At 38.0% G+C, this 25,465-nt stretch overlaps 1 protein-coding gene and 1 long non-coding RNA gene across 2 annotated transcripts; one reads left to right on the top strand and one right to left on the bottom strand.

Annotated features, from left to right (window-relative positions):
• Positions 1 to 1,671: 1,671 nt before the first annotated feature.
• On the bottom strand, positions 1,672 to 25,465 carry RAB12 (RAB12, member RAS oncogene family). The gene is made up of 6 exons (XM_068192407.1): positions 25,072 to 25,465; positions 13,511 to 13,571; positions 5,684 to 5,822; positions 5,086 to 5,175; positions 4,073 to 4,177; positions 1,672 to 3,795 (listed from the first exon to the last, which is right to left on the bottom strand). Exons 1-6 carry the CDS (start codon positions 25,313 to 25,315, stop codon positions 3,682 to 3,684), a joined length of 753 nt encoding a protein of 250 aa, XP_068048508.1. The 5' UTR covers positions 25,316 to 25,465; the 3' UTR covers positions 1,672 to 3,681.
• Positions 10,372 to 14,402, top strand: LOC137475288 (uncharacterized). The gene is made up of 2 exons (XR_010999799.1): positions 10,372 to 10,507; positions 12,346 to 14,402. It is a non-coding gene; the product is annotated as an uncharacterized lncRNA (long non-coding RNA).

Raw genomic sequence — 25,465 nt, 5'->3', positions numbered from 1 at the left:
GCCCCCACAATCCAAAGGGAAATAGTCAGTGACCTGCTACACCAGTTAAGACACACACAAGTCTACAGGGCTGGATGGGATCCAAGGGTCCTAATGCAGCTGCTGACTGTGTTCAATGGGCCACTTTCTGTCATTTTGAATCCTGTGTTCAGTTTCACAACAAAATAGACATTCAGGTGCCAGAGTGTCCAGGAAAGGGCAATGTAGCTGGGGGAGGGTCTGGAGCACAAGGCTTATGGGCTGAGGGTCCAGCCCATAAGCACGTTCTTTAGCCTGAAGGAGCCTCAGAGGGGATGTTATTGCTCTTTAAAATTACCTGAAAGGAGGTGATAGCCAGGTGGGGTCAGTCACTTCTCTGAAGTAACAAGTGACAGAAAAGGAGGAAATGGCCTAAAGTTGGGCTGAGGAGGTTTAATTTGGGTATTTTAACTTCCAGTCCTTTTTTTCCCATGTTCTCCTCATCTTTCTTTAACAGAAGCACCAAATCTTAACATTAGTTGTGTATCTCTGCTCTGAAGAAGCAGAGAAATCTAATGAAAGGTAGATTTGACTGTCACTATTTCTCTAGCACACACAGGACAACAGTGCATAATTCAAGATGTACTGGTAAGCCTGTGGTTTCAGTTTTTTCTGTGTTGTGACTATTAGACACGAGACAGATTTCTGGTGTTGCTATTTTATGTTCACTTGGGAAGAAATTATCTGTTAACTCAACCCACTGGCTGAATGTCCATTACAGTCAGGTTAAAAAGTTTAGGGACACAATCAAATATGTTTGAGTCTCCCAACAGATATGAATTTTAGTTTTGGTAAAAGACACAGTGCTAACTGGACATAATACAGTATCAGAAATTTACTGTATTAAATCCTCACCACATGGAAATCAGTGGCAAAACACCCTTCAATGACCACAATCTAGCTAATAATTTCAGTATTTCTCTAATTCAAGAAAGTCAAGAACCCCCCACTATCTCAGAGCAGCTGACACTCCTGTGATTTATGCTTGCCATGCTCGCACATTTATTTTGACCATCATAAAGAACCTGCCAGGGACTAAAGGACCTCACAGCACCTGATGAGTTTAGTGTAAAAAGCTTTTTGGGCTCAGTGTTGGAAGGAAACAACCCCCACACACTCCCTGAAGAATGAGAATGGCCTCCCTCTAACCAGGGCTTCTAAAGAACAGTGATGTGTAAACATGGTTGTGTCACTGCTCATCTTCCCCTTTTTTTTCCATCCTGTGATCCTTGATGGTTGTGCAGACCATTCAAATAGTCCATCATTAGATGCTAACATAGGTTGGGCTGACTGCTGAACTTCTTTCTGTATGAGACAAGGAAGTAGCATGAATAACCTTTTTTCCCCTCCTCCCCTCTTCCCATATCCCACGACTAATGCCTGCTGGGTGAAGCAAGAACATAAATAAACTGGTTTTTATTAATATAAAAGCTGTAGAGATAAAATCAGGAGACAAAACCCTCTTCATAGTGGTATGGATGGAAAGCAAACAGGTTTCCTGAAAATTTTATGATTTCCAATGAATTATAAAACACATTCAAGCACTCAAATAAATATGTCCTTCTTAAATGCAATAGGTTTTAATTTTTGGTACAAGAGACTGAGATTCCAATCTGCCTATATACAAACAGCACAGAATTACAAAAAGAAAAGTTATCTAAGTCAAATTTCTTAATTTTTATTAAATTCAAAAACTGCAAGAAAAAAATCACAAGTTTCTAAAGTACAAATAAAAACAAATCAGCTAAAATAAAATGGTTGTCAAGTTAAAACCCACTTTCCATAATTTTCCCTTCCTTGCTATTGCCCACAGTATCATCTGAACTCCTAGAAGTGCTTTAGAAATTCATTTTATCTTACCAATAGGATAGTAAACTTTAAGTTTACTATTTAAAAAAGCGAACTGTTTAGGCACAAGGTGGCAGAAGACATAAGCACAAATATCAACCACGCTTTCCTTAATGTTTCAGTAGAAATCCGGGTGTGCTACAGGCCTGCATGGCATTGAATTCAGAATGTCAGAGCATATTCAGTGAATTAAGGGGGTTTTTTGTGTGTGCGTGTGTGTGTTAACAGTTGTTGTGTCTTTTTTTCTCCCATAAAACAGAGAGAATCTATTTAAGTCAGTGGTATACTTTAGTGTTCAGTGCCAGTTCTGGCTAGAAGAGTGGCAAAGGTGACAAAATGGGTTCCAGCACCAGAGAATGCGAAGTAGAGAAGCTGTAGTGTGAAAAAGACTGGTTCATACTTGTGTTGTCAGTGTAACTAATAGTCTGGCGACCACCTGCTAAGACAGCATGACAAGCAGTCACATGCTATTTGAAGATATCAGCTGGGCCAGGTCATCAGCTGCTCTCCCAACAGCACAGTGACCAAGGTGAACAACTAATGTCTGCTGCTCTTCCAACTAACACCTAAAGGAACTGTCAAACAGAAAATTAAATCATAACACAATTAACACAAGTGTTGTTCCATATTCCAGATTCTACCTTTTACCCATCATTTGATACTTGCCATTCTAATAACAGGTGCAGTTCCACTGTCATTCATAAATACAAAATTTTATTTGCACTTCATTAGTTTAGAAAGACCACAATGTTTTTCAATACCACAACATTCAGGACACACCAAGTTATTCAAATATGTATCTACTGATTTACCACAGCTAAACTAAACAGTGCATTTAATAAAAGATATACCAAAGATATAATTCACAAGTTCATTATCAGACAAAATCCTAACACAGTATTTGCTTGATGGGAATAATTTCCACCATTAGGAAAGAAAATAATTTTACCTTAGGTTCCCTTTCCCCATCCCTACAGATGTCCAGACAAAAATACACATATATATTCCTTAACACAGGAAAATGTATCATCTTAATTTTTTTTTCTCAATAATTTGCCTAGGACAGCAGCATTGCTTTTTTAATACTTATTTTAGAGCTTGATATATCTCCATTCTTTTATTGAAACTTAATGATTCTTGTAACCAAATTTATGCTTATGCAGAAAATTATATATGCTTTTTCAAAGTGCAATCTTAGATCTGCACCAGGTGTGATGTCTCGGTACACAAAGAAAGGGTGCAGCATTAAACAAAATAAATAAAAGACTGCCAAAAATTAAACTTAGCTTTTCAATAAATGCAGTCAGCAGAGGATGCTACAGCCAAAAATGTTTTCACTACATTAAAAGGAAACATAATGCTGATTATGGAAGCTTTGTACATAAAGTCCTCTGTTTTTAAAAAATTTGTCTTTAAAATAGTTAGCAAAGCACCATATACTTATCTTCATACCAGAAGAGCTTCTGCCTGCCTGTTTATAATAACAAAGAACTATTACAACATTTATGTCAAGAATAGGTATATTTAATTTCTCCTCCTCCTCAACTGGATGTGTGGCAAACCCCCACCGACTGTACAGTATTTATAACACTGGGGCAATGAATGAAACATCATTGTGAGGGAGAGGGGTAATAATTAAATGTTATAGTTGAATCCTACATAGGATTGCATATTTGCATATTTACAAGTTAGTGTGTAGCTCTGACTCGAATAACAAAGTGCAACGAGAAACTGCCAAATGATTGTAGTGCAGAGTAGTACAGATACTTTCTTTACCCTCCTGCTCATACTTTTCACTCTGGAGGAAGTAAAAAGTCAACAGCAACGGACATGTGGCCTTGGAGGAGGCAGTTCTGGTGGGATTTCTGGCTCTGGTTGCAGGGACAGGATACTGTTGGACAACTCATTTCTTATAACATCCAGTGGCATCTTAAAGAAAAGAAAATTCACCTGTAAACAGTCATCTGCATAGAAAGAACTCATTTCAAGAGTTCACTGACAGACAATCAATTTCAGGGTCTTTTGGGTCTTATTAGTGAAATGCAATGGTCAGCAGTCTGTGAACTGCATCATGCCCACTATGTATCATCCAAAAATTTCACCTGACAATCTGTACTTGCTCTCTGTCCTCCCAATAATGTGCAGTCATTATTTAAACACTGACCATCTGTGTGACCGGAGGAATACTACCACCCGAGTATTTTACCTTTTTCAGAATGTCATCAACAAGTTTTAGAAATATTTCATCCACATTAAAATTATCCTTGGCACTTGCTTCACAGAACCGCATCCCAGTTATTTGCTGTGCAAACTGATGGGAGAGAAAATAAAATAACTCCATGAAGATGCGTGCAAACAGCGACAGATAGCAAATATATCCTCCTCATAAAACCTTAAAAAAACCCCAAACACGGAACTTTCCCAAATCTGAGATGGAAGTCTAATTCAATTAATAATCCTGAATCTGCATGGTAGAGAAAATATTGCAACATATAGTTAATTTTTGCTTAAAATAGGTTTATTGGAAAAGTACTCTGCATTTTTCCAGACTTAATTCATGTATTCAGTTGATACGTGCTGCTGCAGACTGCCAACAAGGAAGAACTTCTCAGAACAGCTAATCTCAACATTATTATTCAAAATGTGGAAAAGGGAAGTACAGATGCAGAAGTTTGGAATAAGCCTTCACTTCCAAATGTTTGTGTATGCCCATACTGACATCATTCTGGCCAAGACAGTGCTGAGTATCACACTACAACAAACATACTCTCTTGACAGCTTCCTTAACACTTTTGGGGTTGCAAGAGAACAAAAGGAACATGAAAACAAAGGTAAGCCAAGTAATCAAAGCAGGGCTGTTGCCTGTCCAAAAATAGTACTGAGAAGCAAACATCTGAAAGAAGGCCCACAAAGATTTCCTGACTAGAGATCTCCATTTGTGCGTCAAGTCTTCACTACATCCCCTTCCAGAGCCCAAAAAGAAGTATCCCCTACACTACTGGTACAGTGTAAGCTGACTTGTAGCTTACTCTTTCTTTAGACCAAAGACACACTACTCCAGCAGTAACACTTACAACTGCACATTACATACAAACACCGCATGGATTTTGAGAGACCACCACTCTCAATATGCTCCCTGCATCCAACAGTCTGAACAAGAGCAGCCACGGACCATCAGCAGCAATGCCACAACAGCTTTGCCTCTAGACCTGTCCTTACCTTCTCCCCCTGCTGCCGAGTAATCTCTCGATCAACTTCACAGTCCAGTTTATTTCCAACTAATAGAAGCTCTGCATCTTCTGAAGCATACTGCAATTAAAACATTTCTAATTAACTAAACCTAGAAACATAAGATTTTGTAATGCAAACACAATACAAAAAAGGGCAAATAAGGAACCACACTGACACACTTTATAGGTAAATCTTCTTCCCAAACATAATTTCAAAAATTTTAAAATTTTCAATTCAATTTTTAAAACATGATATAAGAACTAGCTGCTCTAGTTTACCTAAGAATGAACACAATGACCTTATTTCACAGACAGGAAACCAACTCCCCTCCCCCCACTGCAAATGTAAATGAGCAATGTTACAGATTTTCATTGACTCTTCTAAATGGGACAACTCTAGTTCAAGAAAGCAGGAATGGACAACTATTTTGCAAGCAAAACACATCAATGTTAAGTCCTGGCTAAAAGTAATCAGTGAAAAGTATCTGACAGTAGTTTATTAATCCTAAACACATATTGTAAATTCCTTTGAGGGGGAAAAATCCTTGTTAAAAAAAGCATATAAAAAGAAAATACTTAAGGCATACCTTATCAATCATTTTCATCCATTTTGGTAAATCGTCAAATGTTTCCTTCTTGGTGATATCATACACCAAAATAATTCCCTTGGCACTTCTGTAATATGCTGAGGTAATGCTGTTGAATCTCTCCTGACCTGCTGTGTCCCTAAGAAGCAGCAGCAAACAGTGGCACAAATATTTCACCAATTTGCAAACTACAGAATAACTTTGTTTACATTTTAATAATAACACTCCCACATTCATTAGAGACACTACATTTCCTTCCATATGTGTGAATTTCAGGAAAAAAACTGGAACAGTACTTTCAATCATAAAAAGTTTTCATATTAAAACTATTTATCCCATACTAACTTCACCAAGAAAGGCCACCAAACATTTTTACATGTGTCTGAGAGTGAAGCTATCCAATGAAAATGTACCAGGAGATAAAGCTGGTTTTGTGTTATTGGGTTTGTTGTGCATTTTGTGGACTTTTGGTTGGGTTTTTTAACAGCCCTGAAAAAATGAAAAAATAAAGAAAAAAATGGATACATGCTTATTAAACACATCCACACACCCAACTATAAAATGAGCAGTGCATTGATCAGTATCATCTGAGGTTTCAGATTCTTTTTGGATCTACCACAGCAATTCAGCCATGGCTCTAAAACTACTGCAAAACCTACTGGCACAAAAGTGAATGAAAAGAGTGAGCAATCACTAAGTGGTACAACTTTTGCACTAGAGACCTGGCTTTCACACTTACAACTATTTATCTGAGGTGTGCAAGTAACATTTCCATGCTCACTGTAGATAGTCAGCACTGTAGATATTTCAGACAGGGTCATTGCTGGAGAATAATTTCCAGCAATGACACTAAGTCAGCCATACTAGGGCTTCTGTTCCAAAGCAGATGTGACAGAAGAGTTGTTTTTTACTGAACAATGAAAACTTTTGAACTGCTTTTAATCACATCATCAAGCCTGCCTAGGGAAGTTTTTTTGGCAGTTTTACTAAAAAAATAGCTGGTGCATATCCTAAGTCTTAAAATGTGACTTGCATCTCAATGGGAAAGTAGGTTATATGGTGTTCCAAAGTGATCAAGCATTTGCTGCTGGAGTTCAGCCCCCAAAGTCAATGGAAAATGTTGAAATTTCACTGTTAGAACAAGTCAAAAGATGGATCAAAAGTAATAGTAGAGGGAGGAAAATTGTGTGCATGTGTGTTGGGATTCAAAACTTCAAAATTAATCCTCTTCAACAGTCACATTTTAGACAAAAGGAGGAGAATGGATTTGGGAATGAGATTAACAATGGAGACCTGAAACACTAGTTACAAAAAAAAAAAAAAAAAAAAAAAAAAAAAAAAAAAAAAAAAAAAAAGTCACATTCACAAAATGCCACATTGATTTTCCTGAAGATTTATCTCCTTTAAGGTTCAATAGACTACCACGAGCCTATCTTACTCTGCATAAAATCTTTAGGAATTTCAAGCAAGTTTCAAAGTGAAGTATTAACTTGCCCCTGAAATTGCCACAAGTGTGGCAAGTGCTATCAAGTGTACTTGATAGCAACAAATATTTGCTAGTGATTTTACAAAGTAAAGCAGAGTCCACTAGAAAAAGATTTGCAACCTCTGCTTCATAGCCTGTGGGAAAATAATGACTTATACTTCACTGCAAGCCAATGACACTGCAACACAGGGCAAAAAAGAACAAATTCGTATTGCACCCGTTTTTATTTTTATTCAAATCTCACTCTCAAAATTCCAGAATTACATTCATATAAACCTCTGGGACCCTACAGAAAATGAAAACAAGTAGCCTGTTTCAATAAGGTCAAGCACCACTAGTATTGCAGACCAGTTTTAGATGGTTAACTGGTTGTATTCTTTTTACTAATGAGGCATTTTCTGTAAAGCAATACAAGTTCTGGCAGCTGAAATTATATATATACATATATAATATTAATCAGAGCAAGTAACTCTACATTCTTTTCCATTACTTTTTTGTTACAGTCAGATTCATTTTTGGAAGGTCCTTTGGAAGTTCAGTCAGTTAAAAAAATAATAATTTTAGTATGAACCGTTGATTTTCCACATATGGATAACATTGCTCTAGTGCTTATGAACAGAACTCAGAATTACGACCTCGCAGAGCAGCCTGTGTCATGTGTTGCTAGTCCAGCCTACTGATGAAGTGTATTAGGGGCGGGGGACCTTTAGTTCATCATTTTGAGCACAAATAACTACATGGCAGACGGAAGGGCATATCTCATGTGGGAGAATACACCAATTCTATCTTTGTTCAGAGCAATGGGAAAAGTTGCTTTTTGGTTTTGTTTGTCAGTTTGTTTTGCTGGCCAGTCTTTTCCCTCTTTTCTGTGCCCCTAGTGGAAAAGAGAAATAAAGAGGGTATTTCAGAGTCACCTGTCTGTGCCTTCAGGTGAGTGCTAAGGACCTTTAGCAACTCCATCACGGGGTACCAGATCACTGAGTACATAGATTATAAAAACAGAGGAGAAACAAACACTAATGTTCCACTACCCTCCCTGACGGCACTCTTCAGTGCACTGGATAAGCAGGCCATGAAGAGAACTATGCAACATTACAAAACTCTTCCACTCCAGCTATCTCCAACCTCACACTTCCCCAGCCCTGCTGAGTGTTCTATCTCCAAGTCCACCTGGTACTATCAGCTTCTGGTCTCGCCACAACACCCTCAGGCTCTTTAAAAGTTTACAGCATTCCTAGGCTGCTGCACCCTGTGCTCCTGTTTGTGTAGGTCCTTCACCCAAATGTGACAACCTGAAGTCTGGCTTGCTGCCTGTTTGGGACACACCACATGCTGTGGCCAGTTCCGAACACCCATGGACAGCCTGGCTGCCCACTACCTATAATAAATGGCCAGATGACCACTGACTGTCACCTGGTCATGCCAACTCCACTGGATTATGGCTGACTTTCTTCGCCTTGCTTGAAGTCACTGACTCCCCCACACTTCACCTCTCCTCCTGCAGCAGGTGGAAATGAAACCAGTCAGCAGGTGTCTCATTGTGAACATGACATTCTAACCCTTATTTCCTTTGAAAAGTGGAAGAAAATAAGCTGAATTTGCTGTCTCTAACATTACCCTCACACTGTATTAGTCTTCAAACTGTAAGGTGAAAGTTGGAAAACTATTTCTGCAATAAGTAAGTTTAAAATGCAACCCCAGGCTACCTAAGTAAACTGCAGTTTGAGTATCAAGTTATCTTTAGCATGGAAAATCTTCTACTAGGTGCCATCATATTTTTCATGAAAATGTGCAGCAAATTCTTCCAGTGTTGAGGAAAAAATGACCACCCCTAATGCAGAGCTAACATTAAAAGCACACCCAACGTCAAATGCCTTCTTCTAATGTGCAGGGCTGGAGCAATTATTCTTGCTATACTATTTTCATGGATGCATTCACTCCTGCAGCTGGAGTATTTTAGTAAGGATAGCTAATGAAGCACTAGTGGAAAGGTGGAAGAAGGGATGACCACTGTTTAACACTCATGACTTTCATGAGTTATACTAAGTGCTACTAGTTCTTTATTTGCTCTGGTCAGAATCAACACAATAGCAGAAGACAGTTCAATTTAATTCCAATTAAATTAAACTCCAGAAGTTCATATAAGAAGTTACTACAACTTAAACAATGACTTGGCATAACTGTAAAAATTGAAAAAAGTGAAAGATTACTTTTTTTTTAATGCCAAAAGTAGTTTTCTTCTGTTGTTTACTCCTCAACCAGCTGTAATCTGCAATTAGAGAATCTAATGGCTTGACTCTTTTTTGCTTCCAAACAGAAACTAGACATCACTCCAAAAAATACAAACATACAACAAACAAAAGCAAATAAAAAAAAATCACATAAAGCCCATTTTCAAATGTTGACTTGTCATGTTCTATGGTAGACTGCATAAAACACAATACAAATACAGTTAATCTTAATTAAAATATCTTTGGATAATTTCTCTTTTACATGAATGTTCTCTGTGTCTATCCAAACCAGTTGAAACAAACACATGGACAGACTCAAAACTGTCTCTGGTTCTCTAGTTAAATTAATTTTTTATGAGTGGCGGTGTAAAGTGGCAATAGAAGTAAAAATATGTTGAAACTTACATGTAAACTTAACACTAATTTAACACTTTCACATGCTCTATGCTTCTATGGAACCCACAGGAAGCATTTTAAAAAATGCTTCAAGGTAATTTTAAAGGTTAATTCGACTTGTCAAACAGATTTTTTTCCTCCCATGAACCACAAATATTATTTAAGATCTTTTATTATAGAAATAACTTCTTTCAGAGGTATTGAACTAAAGAAACAACATTCTTATACATTCTAGAACAGGGACTTTCCAAGACAACTGTCTCTTAGAAAACAGAGCAGGCAGAATGTAAATTTTTTTATGAGAATGCATTGCTCTATAACACCTTCAGAAGCAAATGAAGCTTGTTTTGTTCCCAACTCGCTGGCTACCTTGAGCATTAAACCTGTAGAGGTATCAGAAAGCTACCCAGCGAGGAACTGGGCGCAGTGGCAGGGCAGCACTGCTTCCCACAACCAGCTCCTTCCTTTCAGAGGGGAAGCTGGAAGTGACTCTGTCAGCTGCTCGTGTCAGAGACTGCCCAGATTACTCAGCTGAGGGCACAGTCAGACACCTTCCTGTCCTGCTTCAAAGCATCAGTGAGGGGTTCCTATTATTTGGTCCAGTTTTCCAGCTTTGAAGAAACACTGATTCACAGATGCTTGGATTTACCTGGACACTCACACTATCTGGTAGTTCTGGTTACTCTACCTCATGACTTGAGCTGCATGCAGGTATTATTTCTCACCAGACACAGGAGCTTGTGTCAGCCTAGAAGCTGATTTACTGTATCCTAACACCTTTGGCAACCCAAGGGGCACTACTAACTGTTCCAGGTGGCACAGAAAAGGTGGATACTCCCCTGTGTCCTCAGTGAAGCTCTATCATTGCATAATCTAAGGAGTAGAAGGTTGTTTCCTGACTTGAAATCAGGGAATCAGGGACCAGAGAGGAAGCTAGAGGTGAGAGCAGATGCCTCTGTGATCCTCAGGGCACAGTTCCCCATTCTGAAAGGAACACGGGAGACAAGTCCTTTTGTATTCTACTCTCCTAATAGCAGCATGTGTGAAAGCTGCTTTCAAAAGGACGTCCTGCACACCTAATATAATCGCTAGAAATATTCAACATTGTACTGTTTTAATGTACCTTTTGATAATCTCAAGTGGTAGAGCTTTGTGGAAAACACTCTGCCGAGAGTGGTTAGGGGACAGACAGGTCAAGTGACCATAAAAATACTGAAGTAAACTTTTTAAAAAACATTCTTGTTTAACTCTAGAAGTAGAAGCATCAGATTACTAAAAAAAAAAAAGCAAAATTTCATGCTTTGAAATGTAACTTTAGTAATTTTAAGAAAACAGGTAAGTGTAAACTTCAGAAACTATCTGTTCACTGAATAAAACAGGTAATTTTTGTAGTAAAGTTACTGCAATTGATGTATATAACACTACCAGGAAGTATGAGGCAGCCTAAATTCTGTCACTATGTAGGTATGAAAGGAGACTGACTTATGATCAGCCATGCAATTGAAGTCTGCATTTCTAAACTTCCTTGACTTCGTAAACTGCTCTCCTCTTCAATCCAACAACTGGAGGTACAAGAAGGAGCTGAGGGAGCTGGGGTTGTTTAGCCTGGAGAAGAGGAGGCTCAGGGGAGACCTTGCCATTCTCTACAACTGCTTGAAAGGTGGCTGTAGCCAGGTGGGGGTTGGTCTCTTCTCCCAAGTAACAGGGGACAGCACAAGAGGAAACATCCTCGAGTTCCACTAGGGGAGGTTTACATTGGCTATTAGGAAAAAAAAATCTCTTCAAAAGAATTGCCAAGCACTGGAACAGGCTGCCTAGGGCAATGCTTGAGTCACCTTAACAGACATGCAGGAATGACCCTAGGGGACAGGGTTTAGTGGTGGACTTAGCAGCACTGGGTTAATGTAGTTGGACTCACTGATCTCAAGGGTATTTTTAAACCTAAATGATTCTGTGATAATAAGAGTTTAAAGGTAGGTCCAACAATATGTGCAACAGAATTCAGAATTAATTAGCAAAAGTCATGCTTATCTAATTGCTTTTCTGAAAAACCTGGAAGTATGCCAAGGCAGTTTTAAAGATTAAGTATAAGAACAACATTTTAACAGCCACTGTTGGAGAGAAAGTGAAACTTAGGAGCAGGATGTCATGTTCATGAATTTTATAATTTTTTAAAATATTATCTCTTTACATCGTGTTTTCCTTACCATTTCAGTAAGGCTTTCCATAGGAGTAATTATCACATCTTAGCAATCTATCAGCTCTTAAATTCAATTTTTTAAGTGCCCTATATCCTACTAGCATATTCTCAATATGTGGAAAATAATGGTTTAAACATCTCTTCTCCAAAAGTCTTCACTCCTGTAATATAATTATTCAACATGGGAATTTTTTTTATAAGCTTAGTACATCTCACAGTAAGAATGCATATTAGGTATACATTAGCATCTCCACATCAGAATTTTTTGTTACCTCTGTCAGCTCCAGCAGACCCTGGCTAACAATTGCTGGCTCAACTGCCAGTCTTGTGGTCATAGGTTTCCAAACAGGGACAGATGAATGAAGACATGCCACTAACATTCAATTGTTAGGTGACGGATGAGACCAAAGATGAAGCAGTAGTTAACTCAGAGGGAAGCAAGACAGACACATGGTGTGACAGAAAGAATTGATGGTGACCTGCCAAGAGGAGTTAGTAAACTGAATTCACGGCATCCATGTAGTTAAGAAAGAAAAACTACCAGAATATCCCAAAAGTGTAATAAAAAGAATATTTAGAGCTTCCCCCCGCCTATGGATTGTTAGCTTAAACAGTTTAACTACAATGCTAATTATGCATCACACACTGTTAATAAACCAAAGCTAAGCTTCTACATAGTAGTATGTAAGATTAATGTATAGAACATAGCTGGTTTATTCTCTCATAACTATGTTTATGTATTGTACTACTCTGCAAAACAAAGGAGTGTTTAGCTCAATAACTTCTAAGCAATAAAAATAGTATTAATCACTAACATGGAGAACCATTACCAGAAATCATGTAGCCTACTGCAAAAAGGAAGAGTTTAGCTCAGACATTGACCTTTCTGTAGTAGGACATCAGTACCAGTAAAGGTAGAGTCTTATTTGCATGGGATTGCTTTATTTTTCCATGCTGTTTAGAGAGGATATGATTTACTTAAGTCTTGAATACCCTTCACTTTGAAGTTATTTAAAAACAGTGTCAAATAAACAGCACTGCCTATACCAAGCTTCAGAAAAACAGTTTAGAGAATACTTCACAGTTGCTTTATAATTGCTGTTACAATGAAGGTCAGTTTTAATCAGTCCAGAAAAATAAAGAAAATAAAATATACTTTCTCTAGTGTCTATTTAACAGTCAACTTTTGTTTTTTTGTAGAATTCCTATTTCTTATGTAGGTGATGTCATTCTTCCAGTAAAAGGGGCTCACGGCCTCTGTGATGCATTAATATTTCAGTAATTACATTCATGCCCTACTTCTAACTTTATCTCTCCTTCTCCTCCTTTTACCCGCACAAAAATCTAAGAGCTATTTGGTTTGGTTTAAGTAATGTGGGATTGGAGGAGAGAAGCAATAGGGTAAGAACTAAACCAGCTGATAACAGTTAATAGTAGTATTAGACAAGCATATTAATTCATGCTAGAACATAAAAATTAAAACATATTGCTGGTTGCACGTTTGTTTTACTTACCAGATTTGTAATCTAATTTTCTTTCCTCTTAGCTCTACTGTTTTGATTTTAAAATCAACACCTATAAATAAAATACAGTAAACAGAAAAGGAGGAATAAGAAGCAAAAGTAATGAGGGTGCAATTATTTTTTTTTTTGATACTTCTTTTTTAGATCAACTTGTAATAGTCTGAACAAGCAGATGGGTTTGCACCTCTATGTTCAGCTAAGGAACATCATGAGGATTTGACAACCACTAAATAACCTGTGAGCCATCCAATTTGGCAGCATCACAACATAAACCTTCCACTTTGTGCAAAATTTCCAGCAGCAGGTAAACCCAACACAACAGTAAAACAACAGGCTCAGTATGATTGTTTCTCTCCTATTCACCTCGACTGTCAAGGACAAGCCTGTTCTACTTCCAACTGGTACAGATGCCCTGGAGGCATGGAGCAGAACCAATCCCTCCACATCAGTTTTGCTGTTTGTGAAGCAGGAACAATATAGGTCTAGCTTCCAGGATGGATGCTTAGCATCTGTAAAGTGTTGCAGTAAAGTGCTGGAATGGTGAGGATGGTTTATGAAGAAGTTTATCAAGACTGTAATTTTCAAGTCCTGCAAATTAGAAAACTTCTTATATCCAAAGAGTGTATTTGACTTTTAGAATTTATTTTATACCTGTATGGTACTTTTATTAATCATCTCAAAACTCCAGGCACATTTTGAATGCATGCTAAATATCGAAGATAGTACCATGAAGACTTTGTTAAACAGAAAGATTTAACTTTTATTAAAAAAAATAATGCTGGCTAGCAACACATAAGACATACTGTGGTCAAACAATACCTAGACACAAAAGATTGCCACCTTAACTACAAAAATGTATCAGGGAATAAATGTCCTCGAGTATCATAGATTTGCAGATTGTGATCCTGTTCATTTTAGGATACATTTGTAAGAAGATTTTTGCTTCAGTTCATCCTTCTACACATCATCCCTCCTAACAAAGCTAAATCAAAAAGGGAGAAATAAAAAGACATGAGAACATGGTTCAGACCTGTACACTTAAAACTCACACAAAAGTGTTGAAGCATAATATGTTGGAAACACTTTTACCATTTCAAATACAATTGTAAACTAAGAACAGGGATGAAACTGAAGAGGAAAAATGTTTTTTATTTTCCCTAACAAAAACTACACATTTTCCCAAAGACTATCCTTGGTAAAATCTGTGTGCCCCTGCTGATATTAAGAATTGAGATTGAATTTAAACTTTGACAGAAGGGACTGAACTTGGCCATTATGTCCATATTTTCAGTTTGCAGAGCAGGTGGACATTTTTCAGCCAGATTAAATAAATGGAAGGATCATTGACCTTCATTCACCTAAACAAATATCCCCTCTAACAGCCTGCAGTTGCACATTGCATATTGATAAAAGTAATGGTCATCACACCATGACATTTGTCCTCATTCTCCATGTCCTTAATAGTTTCTAGCACACTTAATCACCAGTTCTTGGAGAGATATTCAGGACATGATGCCTGTACTTCATTTACACAAATGCATCCCTTTCAAACCCCAGGAGTTAACGTGTTAAACTGATTTGTACTAAAAACTCAAAACCTTTAATGCCAATTTTCAAGTATTCATATGCAAATTGATAAAAATAGTCAAATTATTAAAATTTCAAAGAATGTATTAATCCTAACTTCAAGAAATCTTTTTGTACACTTCTGAAAAGTGACTATCTTAGTGCAAAAGCAGAAGAGAAATGATCCAGCTACGTTCTAGTATTCTAAGTGTGTGAAATGAGAATTCTTGTAATTCTATTCTAATAATAATATTTTTAAAGAAAAACACATCCATTTCCACAGATATAAGCCTTTTCTCTATATATATGCATTTAAACTATAACATGCAAGTGTCTTACTAGTCATAGCTTTGTCTATGAGATAGAACTTAACTGTAATTGCTTGCCTCAAACTTCTCCTGTCCTCAAGGAAGTTTGAATATAACTGCCCAGACAACTCAATCCCAATTCCCAATCCTGCCATTCTGTCATACAGAACATACTATATGTTTTGCCATTCATTTGATGTTAAAAAAAGTCTAAATCATCTCTGAGCCCAAGCTGAGTGTTATAACCACCACAGGGATTTAATGTAAGTTTCAATAACTACAACACGAAAATATTTTTATTTTTATAGAAGTGGTTTATAAAACCACTGCTGTCTTATACAAACCAAAAAACTAAAAGGCTTTTGTTATATTTTTTAAATGAAATTAATTAACTATGGAGAGAAAATCCAACTGTTGTAATAAACCACATTTTCAAATGGGACTTCCTGGGACTAGAAGGTCCAATATATTAATAAAATGAAGTAGAAAAAAGACTACATATTAAAGAGATGGTTTCAAAATAAATAATATATCAGCAGCATTCTTAGTTTAAAGGCAGATCTTTCTATTAATCATCTTAAAGTCATACCATGAGATATTTCCCTACTGTGAAATTTTGCAAGGAATGATACAAACAAGTAACTGTTTTGGAAAAGCAGACAGGATCTTCTTTAGAATTATTTGAATAATTTAACACTTAAATCAGACAGAGTGCCAGAACTCTTCAAAGGTTGCTCAATTACTTTTTATAATCAGTAATGCTCTGCAAGCATCAACACAATAGCAAAAGCTTCATGTCTGCCAATACTGAAGGAAAAAATCTGGCAGCTTTCCTTTTAGACACGAAGAAACAAATTCCTAAGCCTGTCAGGTTTCATTAGCCTGTTTCACCATAAACTGCCAAAGCCAGTGCTTCGAGTTTACATACAAATTAGTAATTCAATTAAAACAACAACACAATAATTTGTTTTCCACTCCAATTTCAAATATTGCATTGAGTTAAGAAAAAGGTCAATGAAAGAAATTATTTAGCTTGACATATTTTAATGGAAATACCAAATGAAAAGTTTTGCTATCCATACAATTACTCTGGCATGGTTTTATATATAGTTCAGTAAAACAGAAGAATCAACAATTACTGTTGACACCTGCATTAACTCTGAATAACGTACCTTATAAAAAGAAAGGATTTTAAAAAGCTCTCTTTAGCTGCTACAATAACAGCAAACTATCAGTGGTTTGCATGCTACCTAGCTTGCATTTAAAGGCTGCTGGGCTAATTGTCAGTGAATAACAAAATATACACAAGCCAGGAAACCTGACATGCTTACGACCATACTGAAGCATGCCATTTGGCAGGTCACAGTGATGTAAGGGGAACCAAAAGGCTCATTACAATCTCCCCTCCCATTAAAAAGTCAGCCTTCTCTCTACATATCAGGCTTGCATGGACAATAGGCAATCAGTAATATTCCAAAATTATTACACTCCGACAACAAGTAAATCCAAATCACCATCTTTCTTTTTATGGATTTTATAGATTAAAATAGTATTTGTTTTGGATGTCACATTTTGACCCTCATTTTTTGCTGGAAAGGCCTTTTTCAGGAGTCCATACAAACATCCTACAAAAACTAATGAAAAAGGCACAAAAATACAGATCTCAGCCTCTGGTTTGGGTTTCTGATTTTGCATTTATTTAAGTGTTTGAAAGTGAATTAATTGAGCTTGCCCTACAACTTAAAACTGCAAAAGAGCATTTCTCCTCTCCCCACAGGCTAGATACATGTGAAACAAGCTATTAAGGACAGCAACACTACCCTGGTGTAACACAAGTTAAGGATTTGCAACATTTTATTTAATGTGCACCACTGTTGTTAGTAGCACATGAATTTTGGATGAAAAATTTACTTTGTGCAAAGAACATCTATTACAACATGGGCTCAACTGAAGCTATGCCTCCTCCAGGAAAAACAAAGGGCTACCAGGACAGAAGGGTTTAAAAGTATATTAAACACACAGCCAAACAACCTGTCTGCAGACTTTTCAAAACTAAACAGCCTTAAAAGAAAGAGAACAGAGACTCAAAATAGAAGCACACTAATGAAGTTCTAGATAAGGGTAAGTCACTGAGGATGACATCTCTTGTCAATGAACCAAACTTGAGACTGTTTCAAACTGGAGACTGAAATCCTACAAAAATGAAGCCTAGCCCAGAACTGCCTACAGTACATTAATTTCTCACCCCAAACAGAACTAGAGTTTATCTACCAAAGCACAAACTGAAATACACACAACTGGGTGCAGCCTTTCTCTTTAAAGCTAGAAGTATTTGTTTAGAAATAAAATCGTAAAGAAACTTCTTACAATGCATTTTATGTTTTAATTGGCAATCTTTAATTTCCTTTCGTAAGAGACAGAAAAGGAAAGTGGAAACAGTTTTGCTTAATGCACACAGAGTGACCTTTCAGTGGACAAGATTTCCTGGTAACAAAGTCCATGTAAGAGCTGGGAAAACAGATGCAAATAGAGCACAAAAAAAAAAAAAAAACCTCTAACTAAAATCAATTCCAATGGATTCAATTTTCAGAGGGCTATTAGTGATTTGCAAAAAGTAATTCAATCACTGAAAGATAATCAGACCATACTTAAAGAAACACAATCAGTTTAAAAATTCAGAGGTTATATACCAATTAAGCCTTAAAACAGACATATAATTTGAAGACTATGACAGGTTATTGAATCTGGTCATCTGACATCATTATGCAAAAAAATTTTCTTACTTATGCTACATTTGATAACTGAGTTCACATGAGTTTTGAGGTAAAAACCATCTTTATTACAAAACATCCTGGTTATTTAAACCTATCCCAAAACTGCCAAAGTCAATGAAAAGATGCTCAAGAGCATACCTTCTGATTTCTATCATCTTGCTTGAGAGGGGGAAGCAATCAACAACAAAGGGCACATAGGGAGGACAGGAAAAGGTTACAGAAACTGTTACCAAGAAAAAATACCCCAAACCATTTTGTCTTATTTTAACCAAACTCTAGCGCAAGCAGTTAGTTTTTAAAACACACCAAAATGGAAATGCCTCTTTCAAAATGCATGTTACAAATTAAAAAATTTCAAAGAAGAGATCTGGAATCATTTAGTGCTAAGTCAGATTTAAGTATGTTTGGGGATTATTTTAGAGGCAGGTAAAGTACGTTGTCCATAGAGCTTCAAGTGTGTAATTCTAGAACGATTAACATGGAGACATTTGAGACTGCTTGCCTAAAATAAAAGTGTACCCATATCTCAACTGGCAACTGGGCTACAGAGTAGAATGAAACAGATACCAATTTTCTTTTTTTCTGTGTAATATACATGCAGTGAGTAAATGTTAAAGGTGTGGTCAAGTGATTTTTTTTTTTTGAATGTCCGATATACAGCCTCTAAACATTTCCGATGCTTGGTACTTCCCAATTCTGTGAGAAAGGAGGAAATTATAATTTCTTTACATTCTTGTGGACAATAAAATCATAGGGCCTTTCAGAAAACCTAGGCTTTTGACACTACTTAGGGTACTACGTTCAAAGCATGTACCAAAATGCTGGCAAACACAATAAAGTGGAAGAGGAAATTTGAAGGAATATGTCTCTCTGCAGCTTCATAAACAAGACTTCTTTTCAAAGTTCTGACTGCAAACCAGAAAAACACACTGAGCTACTGGTCAACAACTACCTGACCTGAAAGGAAAACTGAATGGAAAAAGAAAGGTTATTTTATGAGCAACATTACCCAGATTTTTAGAAAGCGGAACCTATAAGCATTTTATTTTGGGTATCAAGTTTCCCTCTCCTCGGGATATCAGCAGAAATAAGTTGTAAAAGTGTTGCTAACCAACTTCCAGAAGTCCCTGAGAATCATATGGCTCTATTTTCTTCTTTTTTTTTTTTTTTCTTTGCAAATGACACGCTCAGCTGTTCACAGCACAGACTGAGTCTGACAGCTGCATTCCAGTCTCCTTGCAAACCTAACTCCCCATTTGACACCATTCAAGTGGCCTCTTCACTGTGCCTGTTGTTTTATTTGTGTATTCTCATATATGTCCTGGCTAGGGACTACAAGGCTCTCTGACAGTCCTGTAGTGTTGATACAACCCAGGGCCTGAATATTTCTATCAGCTGAAGTTAACATCTAGTTTACAAATGAAAAAAAAAACAAAGTTCCACTTCAAATCTGCTCTTTCTTGTAACCTCTTATTAATTAAAAACCCTATTCCTAAACCCTAATAATTTATATTATCTACACACCTTCTCCTGTTTAAAATTACAGTTTTGTTCACTTATGAGGATTCAAATGATTATGCATAGCAAACCATTGCTGACTATACCAAATGCTGTAAAATACATTTCGTTGGCACATCTGGGGCAAACAATGACTGGTCAGGTGTTTTCACTTGCTGGAGTCTCTATGTTATCCATTACAAGTTACTACACTGCTCCTTAAGGTAAAAGGCAGCTTCTGGAGGACACAGGCTTCTGTCATAATTTGCACCTCCAAAGACAAACAAGGAGGTTCATACATGCTCCCTAATTATCTTAAGGTTTTCTCTAAGATAAAACTGTTTTCCTCTGCGAGTTTCCAGCCTCCTGCTCCTCTCTGTTTATAGTCTGGCAAGAAACTGCAGCACACCATTAACAAGGTATTGGTACGGTTTATTTACACTATTCTACATTAGTGAAAAAGCCAATACTTAAAACCAGACGTATTAACATCCTGGATATGTAAAAGTAAGAACAGTCAGTTCTCACAGAATTACTTATCCCTCATCAAAACTTCCTTCCTTTTTTTACTATAACAGCATAAATTTCTCACATTAAGAGCTATTTCTTGATTAAAGCAAGAACATAATATTGTTACTTTATCATGATGTGGTAAACTAAGAAACATCTATTTCTACTCTTTCTCCCCTCTCCCCACACCAAGTAAGCTTTCAGTGACACCTTATTGAAGGGGGGAAAAATGTTTAAAGAAAAATTAAAATTAATTATACTTGTCAGAGAGCCCACAGGCATATCAAAGAAAGGAATGTTCTTTTAGTTGACTCAGGATGATATTCTGAATTTTTTTATAGGTTGTTCTTCGTCTCAGATTACATCAAACTACTTAAATTTATTTTTAAGCCATATTTTTGATTTACTGAAAAAAAATCGAATTATTAGTAAGCCACATACTATGTTTACAGTGCCTGTGAAAATACTGATTAGACAGCTAAAAAGACTAAGCAGTAACTTAGTGGGTAGCTCTGAAAAATGACAGATACTTTAAAAGTGAGTAGTCTGATACTTTTAAGTGAAAATCATTATGTTATATGACAAGTTTATGGGAATGAAACTGAACATTTATGTTGTTAGCCCCCATTTTTTAAGGATAAAGAGAATGAAGACCAGTTTCAATTGTGACAGAAACTCCAAACATACATATACATACATATAAAAAGGTATATATGTATATATTCATATACCATATAGAAATGTCTATATCCCAAAGACAGAAGTTGCCTTACTTAAGAGCATTCTGATAGAAGACAAAGCTAAAATTTTCACTATTGCTACTGTTCATTTGATGGACACTAGGAATTTTGCATGGACATGGGTGTTTTAAAAATAAATAACAGGAAAAATACCACTTGGAAGGAAAAGCTATGGACCTCTGTAAATGTCAAGAGTTTCTGACTTCCATACCATTTCACATGAAGGTGAAACAAGGTCAAAGAGCATTTCCATGAAGTCAAAGGAGTCTTGCACCACAATGTATTTACATGCCACTGATCTGGATCCCTCAGGCCCATAACAGATCACAGGTCACTGAATTCCCACCCTGATCCACAACAACCCTTCCCATTACAAGCTCCACAATTATTTTGCTTGTAAATGAGGACAGAAGGAAGCTTTAGTGTTTACTACACGTGATAGTTTGGTTTCCTATGAACAGCTGCTAAAACAGCCAGCAATGCACAAGGCACATAAACTGCACTGGCATTATCAAGGGCAAGGCCTCTTTCCTGAGATGATTTTAGACCTGGTGGAAAAGAGCTGAAAGATAAGATGAGGTCTCAAGAGACTTCACATACTGAGCCAGCATGTAAAAGAAAAGCTGAGGAGCCCAACTTGATTTGAAGGACCGGGACAATCAGCACCCTAAGAGGTGAGTCAGTGCAGGGCCACACCTTTGGGAGAGTAGGAACCTCAGGCTCAGAGATAAAACTCAGAGAGAAGTGTAATGTCTGCAGAAAAATTAGATCGACAGGACATACTGCTAAGTACAGGATTTCTGTAGATCCATCATGGAAGAAAAACAGCAGGGAGACTGGGAATGAACTAAGAATTGGTGAATTAGGACATACAACCATGAGATGAGCAGTAGCTGGACAGATGCTGGGAAGAGGACAGAGGCCATCGAATATTTAATAAAGGGACTCTGATGACAGAGTCCCTTTAAAAATATTTATATTAATTTGTAAATTTAACATCATGACTATGGAGATCTGAATAAGAATGTATTTCTTTTAGGATAAGAACTAGTTGAGGTGGGATAATGAGGTGGAAGAAGCAAACACTGTTTCTTCACCCCCATGCTTGAATCTTCTTACAGATGTGGCAATGAGTATTTATCCACTACCCTTGGAAAGATCATTCTTCTTCACACCATATTTGGTGCACATTTATTTTAATTGTCAATTCTGGAAAACCTTCAAGTGATAGCTTTGGATTCTGCTCCTGTGTGAATAACGCAGCCACAAATAATACACGAAGATAAAATTTTACTTTAAAATAAAAAAATGTAGATTTATATTTGTTAATAAAGCTAATATGATCTCAATAGTACCCCTGAACAAGTTAATATCCGATTATAGAAAGACAGGGGATTTGACACTGGCATGGAGAGAGTAATTTTACTTTCTTCAAAAATCAGTAAATATTTGAGCATATTGGGTATTCTCAGTGCTATGTAAATAGCAGATTTAAGGAGACACAATATTCCATGCAACTAATATAATGCCCAAAATAAATACATCAAAAGAATTTTAGATCAACAGCACATTGTGTGCTGTTATGAATAATAATCTGCCAAGCTATTTTTGTACACTTTCAAAGAAGTTCTGTATCTGAGCTGAGACTGAAGACATGCTGATGTGTTTTCATTACAGAATTTTCTTTACCAATCTGGCAATGTAGTCTTCTTAAATTAGCATTTAAATACTATATCTTTCTTAATTGAATCCACACCTTCCCTTTTCTGCAGAAATGCTCCACTTTTCTATATCATGGCACTATTATCAGCACTTAGGGGCAGAAGACAGAAAAGGTCTTTGAACATTTTCAATTCTGCCACATTCAGAGGAAGTCTTCTGAGTAGCCTCTGCTTTCATACAAAAGCTTAAGGTGCTAAATGTTGTTCTTTTTGTCCTATACATCCACAGGTTTTAGTATAAAAGCATGAAAGTAAGGCTGAGACCAACAATACCAAGATAAGGAAATAAATATATATTCTAGCAATCCATTTTAAATACAGCTTTGCTAATATAAGGTACATACAACAAAATGCAAGTTTTTGGTTGGTTACATGGCCTTTTCAAATTTAATCCCAAGGTATCTTCAGTTTATGTAACTGGATCAGTCACAGCATTTTCAGTGATGTCTCAAAACACATTCTCCACCTGCAAATTCTTGAAAACCACTGCAGTTAAGTGGTGACAAAGGAAGAGCTTTATGACTTCAACTGTGCATCAACTCAGGTTGTTTTGGAGTGTGGGTTATTTTCAATCTATATGAAATATAAATAGCAGAGGTTACTTTTTCTTACTTTATATTGCGAAAAAATCAGAGTATGTGCTGACTGTGAAAAGCTCCTTCATTTAGCAGTCAAAAGATCTGGGGGAATCTCAACAGCTCTCAAGTTTAGTCTGAGGACCTTGACAAAATGCCATTACTATCAAGACCTTCTACATCTATTTTGGCACAAGTTGATTTCCCTATGCTGCTTGATGTTGGCACATTTTGTAAAACAAACATTACGTAACCTTCTGTCTAGCAGCATATCACTACTTATTTCCTGTTTCTTCCCTAAAAAAAGGAAGCTTCTCTGCTTAAGTCACTGTCTCAGTTATTCAGGAAATCAGTTTTGTTGAAAAGGCACCAGCCTGGAAGTCTGGACCCGGGTCTAGACCACCTCCCCTCACTTCCCAAGATTCACAGCAGGAAACTCACCCCAGTTACAGAGAGCAGCCCAGACTTGACTGAACCCTTAATGTGGGTCAACCTAAACAAGATGTAGGAGCATTAACATCAATGTCTAGACCTGGAGAATTTATGAAGAATACATTCCTCTATTCACTGTACTTTAGCTGTACTATAAATTCAATTAATCTGTTAATCTGGACAAGCCATCAACATTTCTTCATTACAACACATCCCTTGAGTATTAATGCCTCTGAAACTGTCTTTCTGACTTCTACAAGGTTCAGTTGCCAACTTCAAACCAAAAAACTTATCAACATAACAGTGCTAATCTGCACTACCAGATCTGGATTCTTAGCCTAGGAAAGAATTAAATAACTGGTAAAACACACATTAAAACAAAAGTATGAGTTACTGTGCATCATTTCGTTTACAGGAAGATAATTTTGGATAGTAATAACTCAGCTTCTAAAAGGCAATACAATCACTTTTCATCAGATGCTTAAATTCCCTCGCATTCCAAGCTACAATTAAGCTAAGCATACATATTTTCCAGTGACACAGACTTTAACAACCACCTTGCTGCAATACTCAAGAGTTCAACTCCAAGGATAGGACTCTAATAACAACGCAGAATAACTAGCTTGTTTTCCTCCCTTTACACACTCGTGTATTAAAAGACAGCAGGCATTAAATTACCTCTGAGACTCGCACAGATGACTAAATCATGAATAAGACAGTACACTGTGGAACTAGGAGCTTGCTCTCTAGTTAGCTGCTTAAAGAGCCAAACACGCAGTGTTCTCCAGAAACAAAACCTCAGATCTAACATCATAGAGGGGTTCTTCACGAAGCTATAGCAGCCATCTGGAGTTAATCTGACTGCGGTCTGGAAGAGTAGTTGAATAACACTTTGGAAGAGTACACAGAATACACACTACAACTTTTCAACTCCTGAAATACTTCTGTCTTCTTTCACGCAACATCTAAGACTTTAGCACAAAAACCTGCTTTACCAACCATGCCTAATTTTTTCTTTAAACTGTTTGCCGTTAGCAAGGCTGAAACAGGACAGCCAGCAGCTTCTCAGAACTCGCAAAGGTAACTAGGACATCCACGATCTTTCCAAGAAGAGCTCTTGAAGTGTGGCACCAGCCAAGCCCCTGAGCTTACCACGGCCGAGGAACCCACCCGGGGACACCCAACCCCGCTGCCCCGGGCAGGAAGGGGACGGGGACCACAGCGTGCCGCAAAGCGGGGCAAGGTCTGGGAGGGAATGCCTGGCAGGCGGGGAGCGGGCCCACACTCGGGGAAAGGCGGGACAGGGCCCCGGGAAGGGCGGCCGCCGCACCGAGCCCCGCGTTCCCACGGCCGGGCCCTGGGAGCACCGGGGGGAGGAGCGCCGCGTCCCCCGGGACGGGTCGGGACGGGATGGGACGCGCTCCCTTACCCACGGTGGACTTGCAGGCCTCGCAGAAGGTGTCGTCGGTGAATCGCTCCATAAGGCTGGTCTTGCCCACCCCCCGCGACCCGATGATGATAACCTGCAGCTTGAAGTCGGCCGGGCGCGGCGGCTGCTTCCTGCGGCGGGACTGCCCCCCCGAGAGCGCCGGCGACCCCGCCGCCGAGCCCGCCCCGAGGTCCAGCCCGACGCCCCCCGCCCTGCGCTGCGGCAGCCCCGAGCCCGGCTCCATCAGCGATGCATGCGGCGGCGCCGCGCTCCCTCCCCGCCCTCCCCGCCACCGGCGCCGACCACTGCGAGGCACGGGGAGGAGGGGGCAGCGAGGACGAGACGCGGCCGCCGCCCGGCCCTGCCCGAGGGGAACGGGAACAGCCACAGGAAC

Source organism: Anomalospiza imberbis, chromosome 1, assembly GCF_031753505.1.
Source record: "Anomalospiza imberbis isolate Cuckoo-Finch-1a 21T00152 chromosome 1, ASM3175350v1, whole genome shotgun sequence".
NCBI classification, from domain to species: domain Eukaryota; kingdom Metazoa; phylum Chordata; class Aves; order Passeriformes; family Viduidae; genus Anomalospiza; species Anomalospiza imberbis.
Note: the sequence above shows the minus strand (reverse complement) of the source record. Positions and strands in the feature narration are given on the sequence as shown.